Below are 23,306 nucleotides of genomic sequence, written 5' to 3' on the forward strand. Positions count from 1 at the left end.
TTTTTTTTTTTTTTCATCATCATCATCATCATCATCATCAAATTCCTGTCATGTACCCTCAAGGGGTGTACAGGATATGACAGTACTACATGAAAAAATTACATCATTACTAACTTCCTATCTACAATTTTCCTCCAAATCAGTCTGTTACTTGTCAAGACTCCAACATTATCAGATCTTATATTTCTATCGTCTAAGGCACTTTGTACCGTATCAATCCACCTATATCTTGGTCTTCCTCTGGGTCGTTTTCCTGCCAACCTGGCAGAGAACACTTGTTTTGCTAATCTTTCCTCTCCCATTCTATTTAAGTGACCATACCATCTGAGATTAGCTCTGCTAACGCATTCCTGGATGCTGACAATGTCAAGTTCTTTCCTAATATCCTCATTTTTAACATGATATTGCCATTGATGCCATCTGTTCACGCCTCTAATCTTTCTCAGGACTCTCATATCTGCGGTCTGTAGTCTTTGGTCAAGTGTTTTACTTCTGACCCAGCTCTCAGATCCATAAGTTAAAATTGGTTTGAACACAGTCTTGTATACAGCTAATTTAGTGTTCCGACTAATTTCTTTCTTATTCCATATGAATTTATTCAATTGACTTCCCACGATACCAGCTTTGCTGATTCTGTTGTCTATTTCTATATTTAGTTTACCATCTTCAGTAAAAATTGTGCCTAAGTAGCTGAAATGTTTTACTTGTTCCACAGGTTCTCCATTCACAACACAGTTGACATTTTCAATGATTCTGCCTATTTTCATTGTCTTTGTCTTTTTATTGCTGACCTTCATACCATATCTATTACAACAGCTATTCAATTTAGTCAGAGAATCTTGCAGACTTGTAGCGGATTTATTTAGAAGTATAACATCATCCGCATAAAGTAAAGAGCTGACATTAACATCTCCAATTTTGATATCAGGTTTAATACCACATTCCTTCATAATGTGATCCATATAGATAATGAATAACAGAGGGGATAATGTACATCCTTGTCTCACACCAGATTTAACATTAAACCATCTTCCTGTACTTCCTTCAATTCTAACTGCTGACTCACAACTCAAATAAAGACTAAGTATTGCTTGATATAATGCCCCATTGACACCATATAACTGCAGCGTATTGAATAGCTTCTCTCTTGGCACCTTGTCATATGCCTTTTCCAAATCGACAAAACTTAAATACAGATCTTTGTTATATTCCCATGCTTTCTCGACTATTTGTCGTAAAGTGAAGATCTGATCCTGACAGCCTCTATTTGGCCTGAATCCAGCTTGTTCTTCACCAAGCTTTTCTTCCACAATTCTTCTCAACCGTTTCTCAAGTATACTTGCATAGATCTTGCCAGGAACACTCAGTAGGGAAATACCTCTGTAATTCTCACATTCAGTTTTATTTCCCTTTTTATATATGGGTACTATGAGAGCTCTACTCCAATCATCGGGAATTCGTCCCTCTGTCCAGGCTTTCTGAACTATGCAGTGCAGCCACTGTAAGACTCTTATACCACCATACTTCAGCATTTCTGGTCGAATATCATCTACTCCTGCTGCCTTTCCACATTTCAAGCCTTTGATGGCTTTTTCTACTTCAAGTATGGATATGTATTCCTGACTGCATGCCTGGTCAGTGTTTTTTATCACTGTGCTGTCATCACTGCTTGTTTCATTTAGCAGTTTTTCAAAGTAATTACTCCATACTTCAAGGATATCTTTTTCTCCTGTTTTCATTTCACCTTTATCATCTCTAATTCCTTTTACAGCACTCTTTCCTCCATTCCTAAGCTTCTTCAACAACCTCCAGAATATTTTGCCACCTTCTTGATATTTATTTTCTATATTCTTGCCAAAGTCCTCCCATGACTTTTGTTTAGCTAGTTTTACACACTGTTTAGCTTTCTTACATTTGTCTCTGTATTCTGTAAGAGTAAAAGCTGACTTATTTGCCAGGAACTTTTGATATGCTTTCTTCTTTTCCTTCACTGCCTCTTTAACTTCCTGTGTCCACCAGGGAGTTCTGATTTTTTTTTTTTTTTTTTTTTTTTTTTTTTATCTTTGCACACAACCTCACCACATGCCTCTCTGGCAGAATCAATCAATGTTTCCTTCAGAGTTTGCCACTGAATCTCCAAGGTTTGATTCCTGTTCTCAAACTCTTTCATTTTCTTTTCAATAATATTTCTGTATTTTAGTCTACAGTTTACATCTGAGAGCTGCTCAACTTTTATTCGCTTTAAAACTTTCTTACATGTGCTGTCATCAGTTGAATTTCATATTGAAAAGAATAACATGTAAGAAAGTTTTTTTTTTTTTTTTTTTTTTTTTAAAATATCTGATCACACATGAATGGCCACAAGACCTATAGCACATTAGTGCAGTGTGTGTGCAAGAGGAATAGAAGAAAACCGGAATGAGTTCACAATTTGTTTGAACAGCTGAAGGTTGAGGAAGGAAGGCAAAGTGGAGAAGGCTGTTCCAAAGAACAGAAGTAGATGAAATGAAAGAGAAGACAGGGAAGTTGGTTCTGTGAAATGGACCGTAAAAGAGTGTTTATTTACAGTGGTTCTAATGATTTTGGAGGAGAATGAAGGAATAATAGTGGTCAATTTAGCAATTTCACTGTCCATGAAAGAAGAGGCACAATGCAGAAATTGAATATCTGTGAGAGAGGGATTGAAGTGAATATGCGAGAGAGGAATCATTAATTAACTGAATTGCCCTCCTGGATAGAGTTGTGACCAATCTTACAGAGGATTTTAGTGCATCACCCAAATATGGGATTTGTATAGAGTTAGCACCTGTGAAAGTATGAATTTGTGTCTTCTGTGAAAAAGTATACCAAAATTTTTCACTAAATACACAGCTGTAGAAGCTATAGTTGAAATGTGGTTGTACCAGGAAAGATTGAGATACAGGTCATTCCAAGAAGAGAAATCTGATCGTGTTTGAATATCTCAGTAGTACTGAAGGAAAGGGGAGAGAGAGATGTGAGGGATGCCTGTGAGAGATCAGGCAGGACAGGTTATGCCAATGACAGCATATTCCATTCTTCCTCCTTCTCATTTGACAAACCTTGTAGTGCTCAAGTATTATAATCCTCAAGATCCACCACATCCAGTGACCTGAACTTGAGTCTCTTGGACATATCCTGTTTGTCAAATGAAAAGGAGCAATGGAATGTGCTATCATTGGCAAAGCTATGGATAAGATTGGAAGTGTGTGAGAACAGGTCATTTATATACAAGAGGAAGAGAGTTCAGTGAAAGAACAGACCCTTGTTGTAATCCTGCATTGTGGGAAAATCTGAGGAAAGGAAACTGTCCACCATGACATGAAGTGAGCAACCAGTGAAAAAGTTGACAATCCAATTACCAAATGTGGTATGCAGAAAATAGGATGGGAGTTTGTTGAGTAGACCCCTATACCAAACCTGATCAAATGCCTTTGAAATATCAAGGGTAACCATGTGAGTTTCTCCATATTTTTCCATAGCTTGAGTTCAAAGGTGAGTGGTGAAAGCAAGAAAATTAGCTGTAGATCGTGAGTGGCAGAATCCATACTGGTGGTCTCCATTTGGTTGGTAGATCTCTATGTGCTTCAAGAGTTAGTTGTTCATTGTTGATGACTTTCTCCATAATTTTAGAGAGAACAGAAGTGAGAGCAATTATGTGGTAGTTCATTGGTTGACTTTTATCACCTTTCTTTAGGACGGACTGGATGTGGACCTGTTTCCATGTTGTAAAGTAGATGCTATTTGAATAGGATAGATTGAAGAGGCAATATAGGATAAGTATTAGTTTTGGGGCACAATTTTTTAACATAGCAGGCGGGATACTATCAGGACCAGATGCATTGTTTGTGTTCAGATTATTAAGGATTCTTTGGATTTCCTTTGAATTGGAATCTCTCCTATTTGAATAGAATAGATTGAAGAGGCAATATAGGATAAGTATTAGTTTTGGGGCACAATTTTTTAATATAGCAGGCAGGATACTATCAGGACCAGATGCATTGTTTGTGTTCAGATTATTAAGGATTAAAGATTATTAAGCATCTACTCTACAACTGTTTCCATGTTGTAGAGTAGATGCTATTTGAATAGGATAGATTGAAGAGGCAATATAGGATAAGTATTAGTTTTGGGGCACAATTTTTTAACATAGCAGGTGGGATACTATCAGGAACAGATGCATTGTTTGTGTTCAGATTATTAAGAATTCTTCAGATTTCCTTTCGGTGGAAAACTATGGATGACATGGAGAGAGCCCTTCTTGGCAAAGGTGTAGGGAACATTGCCCAGGTCATCAATGTATGAATTGATTCTAGTTATCTCACCTAAAGAAAGGCCAGTAAATCAGCCTTGTCTTTAAGTGAGATAACTAGAGTACCATCTGAATGTAATAGTGGTGGAAACCTGGATGGACAGAAGTTGCACACAATGGCCTTGGTAAGGAACCAGAAGGAGTGACAGCCATTTGGGTAGGAGGCAGGTTTGCAGCATTTGGTCCTTTCAAATATGATTTGGGTATGGCGATGATTCTTTTACAACTGTTGCAAGTTGCAGCATAGGCAGAGGGTACAGTTGGAGTTTTGGTTTTGAGCCATTTTTTGTATGCAGAAGTTTTTTATTTCACAGTATTAGCACACTTTTTTTTGAGAACCAAGGCTTGGTTGATGGCAGAATTTGGAGTGGAATAAGGATGAAAGCCTTCATTCCTGTGAGGATGATTTCTGTTATTCAGTCTGAGCAAGTATTTGGCTCAAAAGAACGTCACAGAGGTCGTCCTGTTTGTTAGTGGCAAAAGGCATGAGACTATGAACTGGCAGGTGAAGGTTTTTTCTGTGGCACAAGAGACTTGTATAAGATTGTGATGATATGAGGGCTGTTTGAAAAGTTTGGTAAATTTCCAATAGACGGCGACACAATTCATTCATACCAGTGTTGACACGTGTCATCTTTTTTCATGACCCCCCCCCCTGGCAAAATTTTTGCCACATGCAGCGTGTAGTTCACGTTTGGCAAACATTTAAAATCGCCATGTTTGCATTTTTCATAAAAATGGAGAAAAACATATTTCGTGCAGTGATAAAACACTTTTATTTGAAGAAGTGGATGGCTGCGCAGATCAAAGGCGAGTTAGATGCAGTTCATGGGGGGACTCTACACCAGCATTAAATACTATATATTTTTGGATAAATGAGTTTAAACATGGTCGTAAGTCCATCAAAGATGAAGTGTGCTCCAGATGCCCAACTGAGATCACTATGAAGCAGATGATTGGCAAAATCCATGGTATCATTATGGAAGACCACTGATTGCTGAGATTGTAGGCATCTCAACTGAAAGGGTGTATAATATCCTGCACAAAAAATTGCACATGATAAAGCTGTATGCGTGATGGGTGCTGCAATTATTGACTGTTGATCAAAAATGCATGCAAAAAGACATTTCAAAGCGGTGTTTGGTGATGTTTAATCGCAATTTGCAGGATTTTTTGTGTTGATTCTTGACTATAGACGAAACTTGGATCCATTACTACAGCAGTCAAAACAGTGGACAATGCCCGGTGAAAGAGCACCGAAAAAAGTGAAGACCGTTTTGTCAGCTGGGGGGCGACGTCAACTGTTTTTTGGGATTCCCAGGGAATTATCATGAGAGACTATTTAGAAAAGGGTAAGACAATAACAGGAGTCTTATGTGTCATTGTTGGACTGTTTAAAAGAAGAACTGAAGAAAATATGGCCAAGATTGGCACACAAAAAAGTGCTCTTTCATCCCACACATCAGCCATCTCAATGGCAAAATTGCACAAATTGATGTTCGAATTGGTTCCACATCCACCATATTCTCCGGATTTGTCCCCATGTGACTTCTTGTTCCCAGACTTAAAAATTTGTCTCAGTGGGAAAAAAAGTTTCTTCAAATGAGGATCTCATCAAGGCTGTCATTGACTATTTTGCACAATTTGACAAATTCTACTTTTTAGATGTGATGAAAAAATTGGAAACTTGCTGGACCAAATGTGTAGACCTCGATGGAGACTATGTTGAGAAATAAAGGTGATTTTTTCTAAAAAAATGTGTTTAGCTTATTTTTTTTACCAAACTTTTCAAACAACCCTCGTAGTTACCATGAGGAGAACTGAGAACTACAGTATACCTGGAAGGGGAGCTTAAAAGGTCAAGTGTGTTGGCAAATTGGATGGGGTTGTCAGGTATTCTGGTAGGGAGATTGATGATCTGTGATAGGTCATTGCTGATGGTAAACACCTTGACATCCTTGCCTGCTTGATTGGTGAAACTGGAGAAGTGAAGCTAATACGAGTTCTGGATGTTGAAGTTCCCAAGAAGAATAACCTCACCGTGGGGTATTTCGACCGAAGAAAGTCGATCTTTAGAGAGAGTTAAAGAGGTCACAGTGGTTGATGGAGTTTGGAGAGCAATAGAGAGAGAGAGCATATGAAAAGGACAGGTTGATTTGGTAGGGAAATTTTGAGCCCAAAGCAGATCATATTGGGGATTTGAGGTTTAGCAGTCAAGATATGTATATGGAATGTATGGAAGATATGAAAATTTTCTCTTCTGAGAGTCGATTGAAAATCTGAAAATATTATGTTTTTCCCTATATTTATTTTGTACAATGTATAAGCATTTAGAGCTGTTTCGTGAAGAGAAGAAAACAGAAAGTTCTAACAAAAACATTAATCAAAAACTTCTCATTGTGTCCAACCTGCCAACAGTTCCTGTTATTCTTATTGTAATCTGCTACACGCTGTTAGGGAGATTGATGATCTGTGATAGGTCATTGCTGATGGTAAACACCTTGACATCCCTGCCTGCTTGATTGGTGAAACTGGAGAAGTTAAGCTAATATGAGTTCTGGATGTTGAAGTTCCCAAGAAGAATAACCTCACTGTGGGGTATTTCGACCGAAGAAAGTCGATCTATGGAGAGAGTTGAAGAGGTCACAGTGGTTGATGGAGTTTGGAGAGCAATAGAGAGAGAGAGAGAGAGAGAGAGCATATGAAAAGGACAGGTTGATTTGGTTGGGAAATTTTTAGCTCAAAGCAGATCATATTGGGGATTTGAGGTTTAGCAGTCAAGATATGTATATGGAATGTATGGAAGATATGAAAATTTTCTCTTCTGAGAGTCGATTGAAAATCTGAAAATATTATGTTTTTCCCTATATTTATTTTGTACAATGTATAAGCATTTAGAACTGTTTCGTGAAGAGAAGAAAACAGAAAGTTCTAACAAAAACATTAATCAAAAACTACTCATTGTGTCCAACCTGCCAACAGTTCCTGTTATTCTTATTGTAATCTGCTACACAATGGAACTTAATTATTAACTGATTTGTCTAATACACACTCTCTCTCTCTCTCTCTCCCCTCCCTCCCTCCCTCCCTCCCTCCTGATGATTTCATGCAAATTTTATGATTTGTGGTCAGCATGCACAATTCTTACTATTTTCTCTATCCATGGGATGACACTGACGATGTGCGACATTGGTTGGGAACTGCAAATACTTTCCTCCAGACAACAGACAAAGACAGAGGAGTGCTTGAGTTCAACTGAATTATATTCGTAATACATGTCTCTGTATGCCTGAGAAATTTAAACATGTTTAAAAGTTGTTTTGATGGAGATTTTTTAAATGCATTATTGTGCTCAAGTATACTCAAGCTCAGCAAGGACACCATTTTTAAACCACTTCAAATGAGGTATGCTCACCCTTTCACTCATGGTGACTGGTCTGCAGAAGTGACTAAGTGATGACTTGGGATTAGCAGTGAAAAGATTAATTATTGATTATGTCCTAAAATCATAATTCTTTAGTCCCTGGTGCGAACTTGTTAAATTGACTGGCAGCATGGAAAATGGTTGCAAGTTTATTGTAGCAATGTATAAGATTATGCACTTTAGAATGAAAGGATTACAAAAAAAAAAAAAAAAAAAAAGTATTACATTGATGGAACTGGTTTGCTGGAAAAGATAACCATTTGAAAGATTTGATGTGTCAAGAAAGAACAGACAATTATATGATTCTGTTTTAGACAATGAGTTCCTCCCTCTCACCTCCTTTGGCTAATTTCTATGTGGAAAATTTAGAGAACAAAGTACCCAATACAGTTACACTCAAACCATTAGTCTTGTTTCACTCTTTGTCTGGATGATGTCTCCTCCACTGGATCCTGTAGAGCAGCTACATTAAGATTCTTACTTCATTTAAGCACTTATTATCCTTTTCTATTTATAGAAAGCCAAACATGCAAATGCATGCACACATACATACACACTTGGTAATAAGTTCCTTTCTTTCAATCCCATTTTAATTTTTGCTCTCAGTATATGAAAGATGTGAAAAATTTCTCCTCTGAGAGTCATTTGAAAATATTTGTTTTATGAAGACTTATGTAAATATTTTCCAGTGACTTACAAACTAATAACTTATTTACATTAGTTACTGGAAGATATTTTCATAAACAGTCACTCCAACATTCAGCCCATTAACATGATATCCTTAAAACACTGACTCATAGAGTTTGGACTGTTTATTCTAATGGCACAGCTGTTACACAGAATTCAATTACTTACACTATTTTTAGCCAGTAGCTACAACCTCCCTGTAAAATAGATAAAATACTACATACCATTTTTTCTCCTTACCTAAATACACAGTACCAAAATTATTCATTTCTCTCATGTCTAGGGTATATCTGAAAAGGTAGCGCTAAGGTGTTAAATAAATATAATCTCCACACTGTGTTCAAACCACTCTTCAAACTAACATATACTTCATCTGTTCACTAGAAGACTAGCTCCCTGTAATCAGTCTTGGAAAACACAAGAAAGAAGAACTGGCAGACCAAACTTCACCTGGGATTAGATGGGAAAAAAAAAAACTATGGTGCTGCATAGAAGTAATTGCAAGTCAGAGAGACTATTTTTGGAGTCAGCAGCAGTCACAATAGCAATAAACACTCCCTTAACACTTCAGCAAGTGTGGCTACATTAATTTACTTAAAATTTGGCAAAGCTATTTTAAGATCATCTCCAAATTGATAACTAACTATAAATTTAGATTAAAACATAAGGTTCTGTGGGAAACTAACATGTGGTATTTAGACTGCATGTTAAGGTAAATAAAGAGTGTAATAAAAATCAACAATTATAACCATACAAGTTTCGTAAGTTACCAGACTTACATCATCAGGGATACAAGTAAAAAAAAAAGTTATACACAACAAAAGACTAGAAACAATTAATTACACATTTTAGATGTTATCATAACTTCACAATTGGTACATACAAATAACGATATAAGTCTGATGATTTAACGAAACTTGTAGGGTTATAATTGCATATTTTTATTAAACTCTTTGTTTTCCTTAAAATGTGGTCTCAGTACTGAAAGCTTAAAAATAAACTTATTTTTAACCAGCAGTATAGGATGTCAAGTTAGGTCTTGAATTCTTTTGTCTATTACAATTTAAATCATTTTCATACTAACTATCATTGTATACATTGACATGTTGTTTGTGCCCTGAAGATGATTCATGATTGTTTTAGTTCTAGAAAATATCAGTTATGTAATAAATTTCTATTTCTTTGTTGTTCTTGGTGTTTTTAAATACCTTCAGACATAAGTTGAAAAAGTACTTAATCAAGTTAGTTGTTTCCTAGCTTCAAGAAAAGGACATTAATGTACCTATAACAGAATATTACGATATCAATCAATCACTTAAATCTGTATCAGTTTAATTAGTTTAATAAAATAATCAAAATTTACTGCATGTCAATTCTGTATATTGCTATCATCAAGTAACTGCCACTATAATTAGTATTTATGTTATTACCAGCAATGTTCAATATTTTTTTTTTATAATTCAATTCTTTATTGGTAAAGATATAAAATCAGAGTAATGTCCTATAATCAGTTGATAGGTAAACTCAGTGGCTCAACACATTCTTGATGAACATCTTGAAGACAAGCTAACTTGAAGTACTGTGACAAGATAGAGCAGATGAAACATGCGTAGAGAAAAGGAGAGATTAAATTTTCTTGTTAGTGATTCAAAATGTACATTACGAGCACAGGACTGAAATCACTTCATCTTGCTTAACAGTAAATAGCTTCTATGCATTGTAACCTTCAGAAATTTTTTCCTTATGACTTCCATGTGATTCTTTGGCTAGGTATTATATATGACAGTAACATCAGTTCATTTTTGTCTAAAAATTGAGATGTAAGCAGAAGAATTCATCAGAAAATATTAATATCAGAATCACTTACGTTTAATATTTTTATTTGTAAAATTTTCGGCTAAGTTTCATAGCCATTGTTAATACAGTTATAGAAAACTCTAAAAAGAACAGACATTTAATTGAAAGCATGTGATATTATGTGCACAAGAGGCTGCAAGAGAATAGCTTCATCTTTATTAATAGATATTCAAAATAAATTACAATAAATTAATTTAGTTAATTATTTTTAAATATAACCAAAATTTAATTACAATTAAAGAACACATGAATAGTGAGTATTAGTTAATGTAACTTACCAAAATTGAGAAAATTTTAGGCAATAGCTATTTTTTCTACATCCTATAGTACACATAATATCATGTGCTTTCATTTAAATTGTTGTTCTTTTTAGGGTTTTCCTATAACTGTATTGACGATGGCTATAAAACTTAGCTGAAAATTTTACTAGTAAAATATTAAACGTGATTTGGCATTAATATTTTATGAGGAATCAGTTCATTTTTTTTTATTTTTTTGACAATGGAAAATAAATTATTTTTTCAACCATGGATAAATAAAATTTGCTGTAGATGTAATTGGTACTATGGGATCCTTTGAAATGGCTAATTGTTCAAAAACTGTACAATTTGGAGGACCACATTTTAGGAAAAATGAAAAAGAATGTCAGTTTAGTAGTAATGGATGACAGCACACATACACATTGAAAAGATGATCAATATCATCTTTTTGTGTGCTGCAGTGTTTTTTGAGGGGAGGGGTAAGGATGGTCACATAGTTTAGGTTTTCTATAAGAAATATTATTATATATTATTATTATTTGATACCTCCAGGGAATCCATAGACTCATCGAGGGAGGGCACCTGCTCTACAACTCTATCTCCAACAACTCAATCCACTAATTGACTGCAACTACACCAATGCCATCTACCGCCGACCACCACTGGTATTTCCACAGACAATCACAAACATCCATACCCATGGCAGGATTCGAACCCACAGCCTTTTGGCTGGAGAGCAGATACACTAACCACTCAGCCAGCCAGGCTGCCATGAAATATCTTTTTATTTTTATTTATTTTTTCTATGAACAAAAAAGATATATTATTTTTAACCCATTTAACTTTCATGCAAGATAACTTTTGAATATTTTCTAATAGTTTTAAAATAATGGTTAAATAGCATCCTTATCATAAATAACAGTCAAGAATTTACATATGTAATGCTTATAATTTTTGTCACTTCCATAGTTCAGCATTTCAGGCTGTTTCCTCGATCTCTTGGAGAAATCATTTCCAAGTACTGGGTTGATGAACTTCATCTAAGTTTAACCCAGGGTTTGTGGAGATATGATAAATGGGGCTATCCTTATCGAGATGCTGCTCCTGGAGCAGAGCTTTGGACTTGGTTTCAAAATACTACACCAGAGTAAGTTAGCTTTAGACAATATTATTATATATCTCTGCTACCAGTGTATTTTTTTTTTAATGTAATGTAGAAATTATGAACAAAATTCATTTTGTCTTATTAATAATTATGAAAAGAGGAACGAATAATGATAGAAGAAACTATACTTTTGTCTCAATTAAATACGTAATTAAATAGTAAATTAATATATAGCGTGGATATTTTAAGAGTTTCAATCTTTTCATGTAAAATCATTTCGTAGAGAAATGAAAACAGTGTTGTAGAAAGGAAAGTTGGGGATTAACAAGTTTGAGCCAAATAGAGGTTATCAGGATCAGATTTTCACTTTAAAACAAATATTTGAAAAATCATGGAAATATAACAAGGATCTGTATTTAGTTTTGTAGATCTGCAAAATGCCTATGAAAGACACCAAGAGAGAAGCTGTTCAAAACACAATTATATGGCATAAACAATACATAATATTCAGCAATACATAGTCTGTATTTGAATTGTAAGTCATCGTTTAGGATTGAAGGAGGTCAGAAAGATGTTTAATGTTAAATTAGGTTCAGGACAAAGGTGCACATTATCTTCTTCTCTTTAAGAATTAGGTATTTGCCTGTTCCAGCTTCACTGGTCTTGTCGTTGGTCTTTCCCCCCTCCCCTTTCTCTCTCTCTATGGAAGAACAATTTCATTATTACTAAAGCAGATAAGAAAAAGGCATTAGTGTTCAGGGTCAAAATGAATACTACACAAAATTAACCTTAACGCTACATGTAGTCTTCTTGCTAATGATCCTACGACTACCCAGGTTAGGAAATTAAACACACTAATTGATAATGTGTCTTGCTGGGATGAGGAAACCAACAAGAAACTTAAGTGCTACCATGAGCATCTTTCCTTGGTTGTATGGACTTCCAAAAGTCCACAAAGCAAATATTCCATTATGGACTACATTGCCTATCCTTGCTACCAAATTGCTAAACACCTTTCTAACTTGCTTTGATAATTCACCAGAAAGTTCCTCTTCATTTATCAAGAATAGTTATCATTTCAAAGAAAAGATATTACAGCTTTGTCTTTGCCCAATATCTGAAATTAACTCCTTTTCAGTTCAGATATTGTGTCTTTATTCACAATTCACTTTAGACAAAATACTTGAATACTTCCTCAAGCATGGCTTCCTGGCAGATATTGTCCATCTGTTTGACTTTATCGTTCACTCTGGTTACTACTTCTTCTTTCTTTCTTTAGTATTCTGCAGTTAAGCAGGTTCTTCTTTTAGTAGCAGAAACTTTCCTTCCACTCTCTTCTGTTCTGAGCCTTCTCTTTCAAGGTTGTGTACCTGTCTCCATTGAGCATGTCATCTAGCATTGTTTTCCTTACTCTTCCTCTGGGTCTTTTTCCCTCTATTTTTCCTTCGATGGCATCTCTGATGAATACATTCCCTCTTAGAATATGTCCGATCCAGTTTCCCTTGCTTCTTTTTATCCTCCTTAACAGGCTTCTTTCTTCTTCTACTCTTTTTTAAGACTTCTTCATTAGTTATTTTATCTGTTCGTTTGATTTTTTCCATCCTTCTCCAAATCCACATCTCAAAGCTTTCCAAAATCTTAATTTCTTCTTTTTTCAATGTCCAAGTTTCAGGTGCATAGAGGGCAACACTCCACACATAACATTTTATTAGTCTTTTCTTTAGGTTTCTATCCATTTTACTTCTGAATAAATTCCATTTTCTATTAAAGGCATCTCTTCCCATCACTATTCTTGCTTTTATGTCACTTTTACATCTTCCATCACTGCTAATAACACTTCCTAGATATTTAAATGTCTTTACTTGATTCAATTTTTCCCCATTTATTCTGATATCCATATTTGCCTCTTTCCTTGCTAATTTCATCTCCTTTGTTTTTCTGATATTTAATTTTCATTCCATAATTGATACAGGATTCCAGTAATCTGTTCTACAGATGTTATAGTCCTGTTTCAGTGTTTGATAGTAATGCCTTGTCATCTGCATATCTTATTGAAAATATCTGTCTACCTCCAATCTTTAATCCTTCTTCCAAATTCTCCAGTGCTTCTTTTAGTATTGCTTCGGAATACATGTTGAACAAAATTGGTGACAGAAAACAGCCTTGTCTTACTCCTTGTCCAATGATACCTGGTTCTGTTGTACCATATATGTTTCTCACCATGGCAGTTTGTCCCATATATGGTGAGATAATTAGCCTTCTGTCTTTCCAATCTATACCAATCTTTTCCATTACTTCCACCATCTTATCCCATTTTACATAGTCAAAAGCTTTCTCAAAATCTATATAACAGATGTTAACTTCTTTATTCACTTCTAGACTTCTTTCACTTGCTATTCTTAACAGTCCAATCACATCTCTTGTTCCCTTACCCTTTCTGAAACCAAACTGATCTTCTCCAAGAAATTCTTCCACTTTAGATGCAATTCTTCGTGTTAAGATTCTCATAAGTATTTTTGATGTATGGGAAATGAGGCTTATTGTTCTAAAATCCTTGCAGTTCACTGCATTACTTATCTTTGGTATAGGTATAAATATTAAGGTCATAAAATCTTTTGGTAGTTCTCCTTTGTTATAAATTAAATTTATTATTTTGGTTATTTCTTCAGTTCCCTTCTTCTGAAGTTGTTTCAGGAATTCTGCAGGAATTTCATCTATTCCTTCTGCCTTTCCACATTTTAGTTCTTTAATGGCCATTTCTACTTCTGTCTTCAAAATAAACTTTATCAACAAATTGAGGGTACATCAATGGGCAATCCTCTTTCTCCCATACTAGCTAACTACTTCATGGAACAATTAGATTGCCTTTTTAGATCTCCTTTTACTTTTTCAACCAGGCGTAGCCTTCACTTCTCAGTTTTCTGAAAGAAAACACATACTGGCCTTTACATTCATGCTCTTTCACACCATCATAATTGTTAAAAATCTGGCATTATTAAGACGCTGGTTCATTGGACTCTAAAAAAGACAACTATGAAATAACTTAAGTGTCACAGATTCTACCAGAAGAAGTTATGTGGAGCATCCAAAGCTTGCAAAATGGAAAAGCTGCAGGTGAGGTTGGAGTCATAGCTAAACTTCTAAAAGCAGGTTTGAAAATGATCTACAAAATCTTGGCAAATCTCTTTACCCTATGCCTGAAGAAAAATTATGTACTGAAGACCATGGAAAAGGCTACCCTCATTCTGATACACAAACAAGTGAAGTAGAAGACTTTAACAGTGGCTTACAAAGTATTTACAAAAGTTTTGTCTCATAGACTTTGTGCATCTCTAGACCTAGCTCAGCCAAAAGAATAGGCAAGTTTTCGAAGTGGCTTTAGCACAATGGACCATATTCAGGTTGTACAGATTATCCAACACTGTAATGAATACCAACTGTGGCTATTGATTATGAGAAAGCCTTTGATTCCATAGAAAAGTGTGCAATACTTAAGAATTATGAAACCAGCAAGTGGATGAGTCATTTGTCAGGACATCAAATCAGCATACATTAATGCTACAGCAACAATTAATTTCATTGGAATAATCCCTATTGTGGGGATACAGAGAGGTATAAGACAAGGCGACACAGTATCTCCAAAACTGTTCTGAGCATGCCTAAAAGTATTTAAACTTCTTGATTGGGAAGAAAGGGCTAAATATAAATGAAAAATTCTCATGTTAAAAGTTTAATGGAGTGAAAAAACAGCATTAGGAAAGTACTTAAAAATAGTAATTAATTCATCCATTATTTCATCTCAATTACAGAAACATCGTCAGGGAGTACAATATGCATACGCGCATGCACACACACAACAGACAGGAGTAGGCTCAGATGTGAACAGACATGCCTGAGATTTCTCCTCTTTTTACCTTGATTTTTGTGCGGTATCGAACACGAAAACTGAATGTAACCAGTACTGACTGACAGCTTGTACAGTGCTCTTTCTAAGTGAGTAATTTACTTCATAGTATTTAAATTCAAAGCATATGAGTGAGTTTTTATTCTATCCTTTTGGACCAAATACTGCTGGTCAGACTGTATCCATTGTTCAGCTAACCTTAAAGACATCCCTCTCATAACAGGACATTCTAGCCCTTGCTATAGCAAGGGCTAGAATCCCCCCCCCACTGCTACCATAAGGAGGTACAAAGGTCACAAGGTACAACTCTCTGAAGTCTGATTCAATGGAAGTGTCACTTCTAGAAACAAGCACATTTTCTTAAACTTTTTACCTTAGAAGACTTAGCAGTTCATTAAGAAAGTTATATTAGACTTAGCAGTTCATTAAGAAAGTTATAATAGTACAACTTTGATTAACACTGAGATGGCGACAACACAGGTCGATAGAGATCGAGGGATTTGAAAAATCCCTTGATTTGCTGAATAATGTTGCCAAAGTAAACAATAAGTTAAGAAATGATTTAAAAAAGGACATACCAACTACATTGAGCAAACTAATAAAGGCATTCTAAAAAAAAATCAGCTAATGCCTTTTTATTCCCGTATATAGGGAGTAGGCAAGGCCATTTAGCCCTATCTAACTTTTGGAGACTGATTGGACAGTTCAATCTCCACTGGCAGCCAATCAGAGATAGGTGGCCCAAGACTATCACTAATTAAGCGGCACACAGTGAAGAGAGAGAGAGAGACGGCTCAACAATTGCCGCCATCTCGTGGTCCCTAACGCTACCACAATATATTTAATGTCTGAAATAATGTGGGTTCTACAGTCGATTTTCTTGAGTTTACGGGGAAGAAAAATCAGAGTTTCCAGGAGAAAAAAACCTGCTTGCCCATGCGAGAGATCGACTAACTTGGAAACTAGTCGAAAAAAGGCTTAGAAAAATTTTCTCTAGTCGACGACTAGATTCGAAACAAAGTCTTCCTTCGTGCAGTCAAGTGCCGTGGTGTGCAAATGCCACATCCACTGAGCTACACAGGCTCTTAAAGGCACTCTATAAAATGAAAAATGAAACAAAAGTATCAAAAGAACTACAGTCTACTACAAACAAGCAGGAACAGGCTAACTTAGCTCAGCCTACTCAGCTATACTCATAAGTCATTAAAAACAAAGAAGAATCTGAAAACAATCCTTGCTATAAATTAATAGTGAAACTGATAGCTCAACTAAACAGTGAAGAAACCAAAAATATCATAAAAGAAAAAAATAGACCCAAGAAAAATCAAAATCAGAATCACAAAAATGAAAAGCATTAATAATGGAGGAGTCTTAATTGGATCCAAAGAAAAGACCTACATAGACTTGCTACATAATGAAATCTCCAATTAATGCAAAGATGCGTTAGTAGCAAATCCAAGTAAGAAACATCTTCCAAAGCTAATTATATATGGCATTCCCAGCAAATTTAATACAAACAATGTAACTGATTCAATACACATACAGAACAAAGAACTCTTCAGTGCCAATACAAAGATGACAGAAATCCATCATGACAAATAAAAAATATGAGCAAGAGAAACTTAATTATTGAAGTTGATCCAACAGTGAAGACCAAACTGCCGTAAACCAGTGTTAAAATGCTGTGGAGAATTTGCCATTGTGCAGACTACGTAAGAGCATTCTGATGTGCTTTAACTGCAATAAGTTTCACCATCATACATGAAACTACAGGGAGAAAACCACCTATCCATTCTGCTCTAAGAAACATAAGTTCAGTGAGTGCCCGTGAAATTAGTCCAAGATGAACTGTATAAATTGCCAAAATCATAACAAGCATGTCAAAACCAAAAATGACTTCAAACACATGGCACTAAGCAAAGACTGTCTGACATACAACTACTATAGACAGCTCAAAATTCAAAACATAGATTATGGAAAAACAATAATAAAGTTAACAGAAACAGCACTACTTCCCTGCCATGCCTTCAGATCAAACTTCAATGTCTATAAAGTAATCTAACAGAACTCATAAACAGAAAAAATATAGTACTAGCATTACTATTAAGAATCTTAAACAACAAAGCATGTGGATTTCCAACTAATTATAAAATATTTTCCAAAGAATCAGAAAGAAAGAAAGAGAGGTGCAATACTCATGGTCAACCCTGAAGTTGAGGCAATATTAATTTCTCAGTGCAGCAATGAGGACTTAGGACTTATTGAAATTACGTGCAGAGTAATTAAAACTTTTGCTGTGCGTCTGTATGTAGACTATCACACTGATATAAAATACGTGTTAGAAAAAATGGGCAATGTCAGGAATTTTACCATCAAAAGCATGGCCTAATTCTTGGAATGGATAGTAATGCCCATTTGGTTTTTAGGGGTTTAATGAGAGCACAAACAATAGAGGTAAAAATCTGGAAGAGTTTAGCATCAATACCCATGATTTGAAAATACCAGAGGAAGCAGCTTCATTGATCTGACAATAGTAACAAATGACACTATTTTACCTTGGGTTTCTGAATGGAGATGTAGGGTAGAGGAAAGCTGTTCTAATCATTGCATATTAAGTTTCATTATCAGTAACAAAAATTTAAATGGAATACACAAGGCAAACCATTGCATTAACATCAAGTACTTCACCAACAAAACCAATGTAGACATATTTGTAAAAGCATTAAAAAAGAGAATTTGCATGCCTAATCTTAGCGCATCACTTTAATGGAATCAGTGAACAACAGCTCAGCTTAGACAAGAACCTAGCCATCTGGGCATCAACACAAGCCGATGTAGACATCCTCGGTTCTGTGCTTTCATCAGGTCTGAAAAAAATCCTCAACCACACATTCAGAACAAGCAAGAAGCTAAATATTGATGGATTTCCAACCAAGGTACTGATGAAAATCAGTACCTTGGTGGTTTAGAGTGTTTCCATAATAAAGAATTCCTTTATTATGAAAACACTCTAAAATTATGCCCATAAAGAAACATCCAATGAAATTAACAAATTCAGGCCAATCAGTCTCATAAATGTTGCTGGTAAGGTACTAGAAAAACTTCTAAAAAACTTCTGCTAAACCAAATAATGCATAATGCATTATTTGGTTTAGCAGAACACTCTGTCTACTCAAGAGACCTGTTAATCAGCAATCTATATGCATTTAGACCTCAATCAAGCATAGACAGACTACAGGTAAAAAAAAAAAAAAAGGACATACTACTGATCTCACTTGATGTACAAGGAGCCTTCGATGCAGCATGGTGGCCAACCATGATTAATCAATTAAGAGATTTCAAATGTCCAAAAAACCTACTCTCTACCTTATAAAAAAAGTATTTTAGACAGATGAGCAACCATGGCATTAAAAACCACAGCTGTAACGAAAGAAGTCAAACGAGGCTGTCTGCATGGTTCCTGCTGTGGACCAGGTTTCCAGAACGTCCAGTACAACCAGTGGTGAGCTATGGAAATTTTAACAAAGGGCTCGTATCATCGAGCAAACAAAAAAACAAAACAAAAAAAAAAGGCCTACCTTAGCCCTTATAATACTTATATTGTGACTTTGTAGAGCTTCTGACAGATATGATAAATCCTGCAGGATATCAATCATTAATGCTAAATCTTTTAAAAATTCCAAATTGAGAAGTCAGTTTAAAAAGTCCTTATCGTTCGATGCAAAATGCTTGCATAAAGCTGGGTAATTTCTCCTCAAAGCAAGAGCCATTCGTAAACTGCAAGCTGTCCATCATGGTCCAAACACACGACTGATCTTTAAAATTTCGATACCAAGGTCTTTTGCAATCGTATTTAATTCTCGTTAATTTTTTAGTGATTGATGATAAAAAGCATATTATTTTTTCATAAATATTTCAAAATGATTTATTTCTTTAATGTTTTTTTATCGAATCATCTAATGCTAATTTTAAATGATGAACGCAATGCCTAATCACAATGTTGGGAAACTTTTGTAGAAGTTTGATTGCAACACCTGATTTGTTTCCTAACATTGCATTAGCTCCATCAGAACAAAATGCAATGAAATGATTTTTTTATATAGTTATCAGAAAATCCATATGAATTTGAAGTAGCAATTATAGTAGCATGTATACATTCTGTGGTGGTATTTTCTAGTTCTACAAGATTATTAAACAAGAAGAACAAGGGACTTGCAAATTTGAGAAAAATTTAACGAAGAGCTCGTGTGAGCCACTTATAGCTCACCACTGAGTACAACTCACTGTTAAAACTTACTTCCACTACTGAAACAAAAGTCATAGCTTTCGCTGATGATAATGATTTGGGAATGCAATGGCTTACAGTTAGAAGTAATGGCCAACAAAGAACTCTTTAAAATTGCAGAGTGGCCATGTGAGAAGAAAGTTACTTTCAATAGCATCAAGTCTAAAGTGCTCCACATCTCATGTAAAAAATTAAAACAGCCTGTAACATTCTTACTAAATGGGGAAGTTCTCGAGGTAGCCAGTGAGCTAAAATACCTAGGAGTAACAATAGATGAAAAATTTACCTTTGATAAACATATCTCATATGTTGCTGGAAAAAAGCTTACAAATAATAAACCTTCTAGCTAAGTCAGCAAGGATAAAGTGGGAATTTGGCCAATGAGTTGAAAACAATATATACCAGAGCTATACTGCCATTGATATCTAATGCTTGGAAACATGCACTAAAATCAAAGAAAAACCAAGTAAAGCTAAACAGAGTTCAATGCCTTATAGCCATATGAATAATTAAAGGATACAGGACAATATCTTTCAAGGAGGCTTGCGTTATTGCTGGTCTAACACCGATCTACCTGAAAATGTAAGAATTCTCTCTTATATATGAAATCACTTCCAGAAGATGTAATGGAAATTCCAACATTGATCCAAATTGTTACAAACATCCACTTCACTACAGTAGGTGGCCTCACCCATCAAAGAAAACATATGTTAAGGAGAAGGAAAGCTCTGAAAGTGACAATTTCCATGTATATGCTGATGGAAGCAAAACCAAATGGAAGATCAATTGTTCTTTCATTGCACATTACAGACAGTACATTATACAAGAACACTGCTCTAGACTGCATCCACCACTGTTCCAACAACCAAGCAGAACAACTTTCTATAGTTCATCCACTTACATATCTCTGGGATTTAGAACTCAACACCTCTCATCAAAAGAGAGTGACAATTTACAGTGACAGTAGAAGCAGCATAGATGGCATAAAAAAAAAAAATAAATAAATAAATAAAAACCAGAACAACCATATAGCATTAATAGAACAGACAAGAAATCTGGTTTGGAATCTCACTCTAGAGGGATGGGAAATCAAGTTCTGCTGGGTGAAGGTGCTTACTGAGGTAGCAGGAAATGAAAGAGTGGATCAGCTGGCTAAAGAAGCTGCTATATACAAACAGCTAGAAACAAGTTACCAGAAGTACTTGAAATTGCTATAAAAACACTACCTACATAGATACCATATCCTGTATTTGTTGTCCGAACCTTCAGCAGACTGTCGATCACATACTTTACAGCTGTCAGCTACCGGACTCCATCCGAATGTCTCTAATACAACACATCATCACTTCTGGAGACAGTTTGCCACTGTCAAAACAGAGACTTATTCAAAAGTATTCTCTTCTTCTTTTCAGCCATTTTCTGTCCACTGCTGGACCAAGGCCTCCTCCAATTCTTTCCACCTTTCTCTGTTCTTGGTAGCGGTTGACCAATTTTCCCCAACAAAATTTGACAATTCAATACCCACCTTCTTTTAGGATGTCCTCGGCCTCGTTTCCCTTCTTTTGCAATCCAGTTCATTAGTATGGTGGTCCATCACTCGTCTTCTCTTCTGGATAGATGTCCAGCCCATTTCCATTTTAGTCGCTTATGGTGAAGAATGATGTCAGTGATGTGAGTCTGGCTTCTTATCCAGGTGTTTCACTTCTTATCTTTTAATGTGAATACCTAGCATCACCTCTCCTTTTTTTTTTTTTTGAGTTGTTGTTAGTTTATTTGCCAGTGCTTTTGTTAGCGACCAAGTTTCACAACCCTATGTGATGACTGGAAGTATACACTGGTTAAATGTCTTCCTTTTTAAACAGAGTGCTTTTCAATTTTATGAATGCACTCCAGGCAAGTTGAACTCTCCTGTTTATTTTTTGGAGTCTGCAGTTTAGATCAATGAGATAACCTAAGTATGTATATGAAGAGACTCTTTCCAAGAAATTGTTTTCTATTATTATGGTGTTTTTTGGTGTTACAAAATGATTAAACATGATTTTAATTTTTTTCCTCTGTTTATTGATTTTTAGACCGACTTTTCTGCTTTCATGATATAGGTCTTCTGGAGTGTTTGCAAAAATTCTATCATCAGCATATCTTAGGTGTGTTAAGTTAAAATCATGTTTAATCATTTTGTAACACCAAAAAACAAAATATAAACTGGACAAGGTTTGTCCAGTTTATATTATTAAATATTCTTGTGTGAAGTTGGATTGTTGCTCTTGCAGTGTGGTATGTTTCCTGGAGAAGGTCCATATATCTCCAGTAACTTACTGATTCTGGAGTGCTTTGATTATTGCATTAGTTTTGATGGAATCAAATGCTTTTTCATAATCAGTGAAGGCTAAACAGAGAGGCAATTGATTTTCTTCTGCTTTTTCTATTATTTATTTTACTACATGGATATGATCAATTGTGTTAAAGCCTTTATGGAATCCTGCTTGTTCTACTGATTGATTTGAGTCGAGAAGAGGGGTTAACCTGTTTATTATTACTTTTGTGAGAAGTTTGTACAGATTAGAGAGAATACTAATTGGTCTATAGTTCTTTACTTCTTCTTTCTCCCCTTTTTTAAATAACAGTATCAGAGTAGCAGTTTTCTGGTATCTTCTCCTCTTCTAGGCATAGATTTAGTAATATTTGTTACATGGTGAATTATATTGTTTCCTCCCAATTTAATTAATTCTATGTGAATTAGGTCTTCACCAGGACATTTTCTATATTTCATTTGTTTTAATGCTTGTTTTATTTCATCTGAAGTGAATGGGGGGTTGAATTCTATATGCAATGGAGAAGGGTTATTTATATTTGCTTTATTTATTGAAGGATCACTATAGAGTTCTTTATAAAATTTTTCTAGCCTACTTAGGATTTCTTCTTGGTTCCTTATTTAGTCCCATTCTTATCTTTAATTGCAGTTATTTGACTTTTGCCAACTGATAAATGCTTTCTTAGTATTTTCATATTTTTATTGTTTTCAATTGTTTCTTTTATTTTTTTAGTGTAATCAGATCTTATTTCATTTCTCATCATTTTCCTTATTATTTTGCATAGTTCTGCATATTCTATTTTAAAAATTAAGTTTTTTTTTGTTTCATATTTTGTCAAAACAGAGACTTATTCAAAAGTATTGCTCAGAATTAATTAACTTTGCCAGTAAGATCAACTTCCAGTCATTGTAACATAACATAAATTATTGATATTGTGTGAATTATATAGTGTAAATATATGTATGTATAAAAATATAAAAATGTATGTAAAGGTTCAAATACATACATATAGATGTAAGAATATAAATGTAAATATGAATATTGATACAAAATATAAATGTAAATGTTAATCAGTACTTGGAAGCCACATGTAATGTATACATTGTATGCAATGGAGCATGTAGGAAATAAATTATCTTCTG

General features: G+C 35.0%; 1 protein-coding gene across 1 annotated transcript in view; it reads left to right on the forward strand.

Annotated features, from left to right (window-relative positions):
• The window catches only part of PIG-T (phosphatidylinositol glycan anchor biosynthesis class T), a 179,442-nt gene that overhangs the window by 11,334 nt on the left and 144,802 nt on the right, over positions 1 to 23,306 (forward strand). The window contains exon 2 of the mRNA XM_090408085.1: positions 11,528 to 11,705. Coding sequence (XP_090264211.1) covers positions 11,528 to 11,705 — 178 coding nt within the window. The remainder of the gene's footprint in view (positions 1 to 11,527; positions 11,706 to 23,306) is intronic.

The sequence above is a fragment of the Typopeltis vanoorti genome, chromosome 18 (genome assembly GCF_054136105.1).
Source record: "Typopeltis vanoorti isolate ZY-2024b chromosome 18, IOZ_Tvanoo_1.0, whole genome shotgun sequence".
Classification (NCBI taxonomy): domain Eukaryota; kingdom Metazoa; phylum Arthropoda; class Arachnida; order Uropygi; family Thelyphonidae; genus Typopeltis; species Typopeltis vanoorti.